Source organism: Pteropus alecto, unplaced genomic scaffold, assembly GCF_000325575.1.
Source record: "Pteropus alecto unplaced genomic scaffold, ASM32557v1 scaffold413, whole genome shotgun sequence".
NCBI classification, from domain to species: domain Eukaryota; kingdom Metazoa; phylum Chordata; class Mammalia; order Chiroptera; family Pteropodidae; genus Pteropus; species Pteropus alecto.
In genome coordinates this window covers 1,058,207-1,063,874 of record NW_006434120.1, presented here as the reverse complement: position 1 = coordinate 1,063,874, position 5,668 = coordinate 1,058,207, and the positions used below count along the sequence as shown (strand labels likewise).

The 5,668-nt window shown below is 34.2% G+C and overlaps 1 protein-coding gene across 2 annotated transcripts in view; it reads left to right on the top strand.

Moving 5' to 3' along the window:
* LOC102892995 (phosphatidylinositol 3,4,5-trisphosphate 3-phosphatase TPTE2) overlaps positions 1–5,668 on the top strand; it is a 73,244-nt gene continuing 67,576 nt past the window's right edge. Inside the window, exons 1-5 of one of the 2 annotated variants that reach the window (XM_025044762.1) lie at positions 1–47; positions 1,215–1,334; positions 2,663–2,753; positions 2,891–2,954; positions 3,551–3,615. In XM_025044762.1, the coding sequence (XP_024900530.1) occupies positions 16–47; positions 1,215–1,334; positions 2,663–2,753; positions 2,891–2,954; positions 3,551–3,615 (372 nt within the window). In that variant the 5' untranslated portion in view covers positions 1–15. The remainder of the gene's footprint in view (positions 48–1,214; positions 1,335–2,662; positions 2,754–2,890; positions 2,955–3,550; positions 3,616–5,668) is intronic. The other variant, XM_025044763.1, reaches the window with a different exon arrangement.

Here is a 5,668-nt window from a genome sequence, read left to right as displayed (position 1 = left end):
GCTTTATTTTTTTTAATGGATGTTCTTCTTCAAATTTTTGTAGAAAGGTAAGTTTGATTTTTTTTTTATACAAACACGTAAAGATATTTTGTACTGCTATGAGAAGCATCCCAAAATGATTACCAGTCAACTCAACCAAATGTGTCCCTCTTTATCTTGGAAGGCATGGTCCATAAGAGAAACAACAATCTAAATCTCACTTTCTACTGGATTGGGCTTTAATAGTATTGTTGCAACTGTCTTTCTAGTCTCTGACAATGTGTTCTAGATAATTTTTTCAAAGGTTTTGCAAAATGGGGCCAAGCAGTTAATGTGTCTACATGTACATTTTTAAGAGGAACATGTGTGTGAAATACTTGTATAAATATTAACACTTCTGTAACGAATTGAATCTAAATAAAAGCTGACAATATATTAAATACTAGGTAATAGATAAGTTAAATAAAAACTTGTGTTAAGTACCAGAGGATATCTGAGGCAGGCCCATACCATCAACGAAGCAGCAGCATATTTTCTCTGTTTGCTGACTTTCCGAGAAAGTGCATGGAGTGAGCTAAGACTTGGAGCTGGATTCCTGTGGAAGTCAGGGACTAAATTTTCTTGCCTCGCTTTATTCAGTTTACTCAGAGCCTGAAAGGGGCTACCCCAAAATTGGAAAAAGCTTTCCGTGGAGCACAAGTGCCCATGGCTGAAGGAGCCAGTATTGGGGAGAAAGATACAGTGGATAGAAATTCAGCTTTGCTCAGGGAAATTCACACCAGCCCATTGAGATTTTACTGTCGGTGTAAAACCAGATAATAAGTTTGTACGCCAAAGTAATGGACTCCTTTCCCTCTCACCAGCTCATCTTGTACACTCTCTATAGCTCCAGTTGCTCTAAGGCTGTGTCATGTTCATCTTCCATTGCCCAATAGTACTGCCTGGCACCCCACTTTTCTCTCCCACCTATGTGAAGGCAATGCTTGCCTCTTGTTCGATGGTTTAGTTATATCTTATACTATACTTAAGTTGCTATATCGATGCTTTTGTAATATGTATGTATAAAATAATGAATATAAATATTTTCTCCTTAGTCTAGTTTAGTAAATGAATTTTAAGTAATCTATTGAAGTAGAATTCTTAATGGAGAAGAGTTAAATAATTTGTGCTCTTAAAATATCCTTATCTCTTCTTTGGGAGGCATAAATTTATTTATGTTTTGTTTTATATTACAGGATACAACTCTATTTTTCTGATACGCTTAACTTCTTAGATGCTTTCGTAATTGTGGTGACATTATTGGTTAACATCATTTACATTTTTTATGACTTTGGGTTTCTTAAAGATATCCCCAGGTAAGAAACATATGATTCACCTCTCTTAAACATTTTCTCTTTTTTTCCTTCATTTTCTTTGGCTTTCATTCTCTGTAATCTCTTTAACTCTGAATGTGCTGATTCATTGTCAAATAGCTGCTTGAAAATGAAATGTTTAGATAAATTTTCAAATATTTGGAAACTAAAGGATTAGTGAGACCAGTAAAGAGTATACACACTAAGTACCTTTAATTTCATGAAGAAGATGGAACACCCAAAGTAGAAACTGGGGACTTTGTCACTTGTATTAACTTTAACTTTTCTACATCTTTAAATTCTCACTAAATCATAGTTTTAATTTCAACCACAAATTCCTTACACATGAAATTACTAGGTTTTTCCTATCACCAAGAGAATATTGGTTTCAGCAGATGCAAAATTTGAGTGTCTCCAATGATGATTCTCTGAAAGAGCAAATGTAACAGAAAACTAAGTGACATGGATAACAACACAGAGGTAGAATTTGCAGTATAGTATATTTGCAATGAAGGAAGCCGAGGCGAAGTTAGAATGGTTAGGGATCAAGAAACTAAAATATGAGACACCGATGGCTTTTTTTCCTTTTCCTCTTCCTACTCTGGCAATGAGAAAAAGAGAGCAAATGTGTACTGGAATATAGATGTTGTGTGGCTCACTACGCTTATTCATTAGTCAAATAGTTTGCTTCTTTCCACACTCCAGCTTCCCAGGACTTCAATTCAGGTCCCTATGAAACTTAACATTATTTGATAGCCTTTTGGAGTTGTTTGAAAATAACTGAAGCCAGTAGGGTCCTCTGACTGGTACCTCAGCATCATCTAAGAGGTTGCTAAAAATGCAAGAAGAAAAATACCTCAGGCCCCATTCTAGACTTATTGAATCAGTATGCACACTCAAGTTAGAGAAGCACTAGTCCAAACCATCAGTTCTCTGCCATTGTGTTTCTTTCTGATGGTAGGTGAGATACCAGCTAGCACACTTGGGAATTATATCAGTCTGCTGCCTGTCTAATGTGTGTTAGCAGCTGTAGTGAACCTCTGTTACTGATGGGAGTAAAAAAGGTGAACAAGAACCTTCAATTTGTATTGATGGGAAAAAGATTGAAAAATACTCATCGTAAACCACAAAAGAACCACATATTGCAAAAGTCTATTACACAACCAAAAACATCTCCAAACGTTGTTGAATGCCCCCTAAGTGGGTGGGTGGGAGGCTTGGCGGGTAGGGGTATGTGCAAAACTTTCCCTGGTTAGGAGCCACTGCTCTTAGTTCATATTGACAAAATCCTGTTTCTCAAGCAAAAATGGATCTTTTCAATTTATTGTTAGGTTGACAATTTTATTTCGACTTATCATTCTGATAAGAATTTTTCATCTGGCTTATCAAAAAAGACGTCTTGAAATGCTGACCAGAAGGATGGTAAGTGGGCAAAAACATGTTTATGATTCAGAAAAATATATTTTGGGAAATACTGGCAAGGGTTGTAGATATTTATATAATGTTTATTTTTATGTTGATTTATGTTTTGCAAATTAATGATTGTTTTAAATGCGCAGGTTTCAGGAAACAAACGGCGATACAAGAAAGGTGGATTTGATTTAGACCTCACTTATGTTACTGGTTTGTGGCGTTTAACTGTTACTTTACTTAAAATAGTAACTTCACATTTTTCTTGTGTGTAAGTAATTATGTGTTTATTTTGTTCTTGACTTGTCTAAGCCATATTCAAAGCATTCTTTATCTATGAACAGGTATGCCACTATGGTAGTGTGACATGCACGTAGTTTAGCCCTGACAATTTTTTCCATGGTCACCTCAAGTCAAGACTACTTGATTATAGAAGAGAAAGTAGAATGGATTTTCAGCTGACTCCATTTGTTTGGTTTAGGATTTAGTGAGTTCTAGTTGTTATCCTGGATCCCAAGGATCACAGAAAGACCTGTTCTCTTCCTAGAACCCCATAAAATAAGGTCATGGCTTTGTAGATCTCAGGTTTCTGAGTCAGGAACACTGGAAACCATCCTGGAAGTTTCCATCATCTCACTGGAGCCCAGATTTATCTTGATTATCCTGAAGGGTAGTTAGCTTTTCTTTCTGTCACTCTCAATCCTGAAAGTTTTTTTTCTATGAAAAAGAAGTCTGATTCCATGTAAATGAAGTTCTCATATATTGACATCTATAATGACATTTGTAATAGCGACTATTTTGACTTCCAGAACGTATTATTGCCATGTCATTCCCTTCTTCTGGAAAACAGTCTTTCTATAGGAATCCTATTAAGGTAAGAATATTTATCTTATAAATGTTCATATTTCTCAGTAAACATAGTCTATGGAGTCATAAGTTGACCCAAAGATGGAAGTATTCTCCTGAATATTTACTCTTTCAGGTAAAAAATTATAATTGTATTGATATCAATTAACTTTAAAAATTTTTTTAAATTAAATTTATCAGGGTGACATTGGTTAATAAAATTATATAGGTTTCAAGTGTACAATTCAATAATACATCATATGTATATTTCATTGTGTGTTCACCACCCAAAGTTAAATTCCCTTTCATTACCATATATTTCCCCTTTACCTTTATCTATCTCCTCCCTCCCCTGTTTCCCTGTGGTAACCCCTAAACTGTTGTCTATGTCTGTTAGTTTTTGTTTGTCTTGTTCATTTGTTGCTTTCAGTTTTATATCTCACATATGAATGAAATCATATGGTTCTCAACTTTTTCTGTCTGACTTATTTTGCCTGGCATGATAATCCTAAAATTCATCTATGTTGTTGTAAATGGCAGTATTTCATCTTTTCTTATGGATGAGTAATATTCCATTGTATATATGTACCACATCAATTAGCTTTTGCTGTGTTACAAACTACCCAAAAAACTTAGTGACTTCTAGCAGCAACTACTTATTTAGCTCATGAATTTGAATTGGGCTTGCCTGGGTGGTTCTGCTGACTGAGGACAGACTCGGTTAATCTCAGCTAAGCTAACTCACCTATCTGTGGGCAGCTACTAGGCATCTGGCTGGATGGCTCCTTGTGATGTCTCATTCTCCAAGAGTTCAGGCTTGTCCATATCATGTCAGTGGCAAGAATCCCATAAGCAGTAAACAAAAGAATTTAGAGCCCCTAAAGGCCCAAGCTCAAAACTATTGTAATGTGGCTTTCACCTCTTTCTATTGAAGAAAGCAAATTACAAATCTAGTCCAGATTCAAGGAGTAGAAAAAACTCCATTTCTTGATGCCAGGAAGTGAAACAAATCGTGGCTTTTTTTTTTTTTTTTTTTTTTGTAGTCTATCATAGGGGAAAAGGGTGGGAATTCTTTAAATAAATGTGTGTTCTTAGGTTGAGATCTTAAATTATAGTGGAGGCATGCTGTTTTAGGTTCTATGTATTAAATAACGACTTTTAACTGAAATTGCATAGTAAATATAATTTTACCTTTGAAATTAATTTGTTTAATACAGAAATTATACAAGTATATACCACTTCACAAAGGCAGCAAACACATTGCAAACTACAATAGCTACTTTACAGAAATTTTAAAATTCTAAATATCAGGTACAGCTGAAAAAACAGATATAAATTTGGCAGCCAGTGTTTTTGACAGGGAAGTTGTACAGCTTACATGACTTTAAATATGTGAATCTGAAAGTACGAGTTTAGAATAATCATTACACTGTGTTAATATAAAAATAAAATACCAACTGTTGAAGAATCTAGTTTAAAATTATTTAATTCACTTCAAAACATCATATAAATTATTGTGGCTTTTATGTGTTCCTAAATCTTCAGTTATTTAGCTCAAGTACATTACTAAAGTAATATATTAATTCTTCCAGTACAGTGGTGTTTCATACCATTGACATTTGCATACTTTAGAATATATTAGAAAGAAATGTGTGATATTCAGAAATGTTCAGAAAAGCAAGTAAAAGGTCAATGAACCTGCCCACTTCTTCTGAGATGGTTTCATGTCAACTTCATAAACATTCATTCTATTAAATAGTAAGCTAATGTTTAAATACCATTTGCAAGATAAAACACATTTTTTCATAAATAATGAAGTCTTTTTCTCAAGCACTACAAAAGTACACAAAAGAATTTTAATTTGAGCAAATCTTGGAATGTGTTTAACCTGATATTTCAACAGACTTAAGGTTTCCATGGTTTCACAGGAAACCTTAAGTCTGTTGGTTTTAAATTACTCAGAAAACAAGAAACTGCTTTGAGAGAAATGAATGAATCATTACCAATAGAAAAAAGTCCACTGTATTTATCTCTTACAGAAACAGAAAAATATAGCATTTCCCTCTTAGAATATATATATA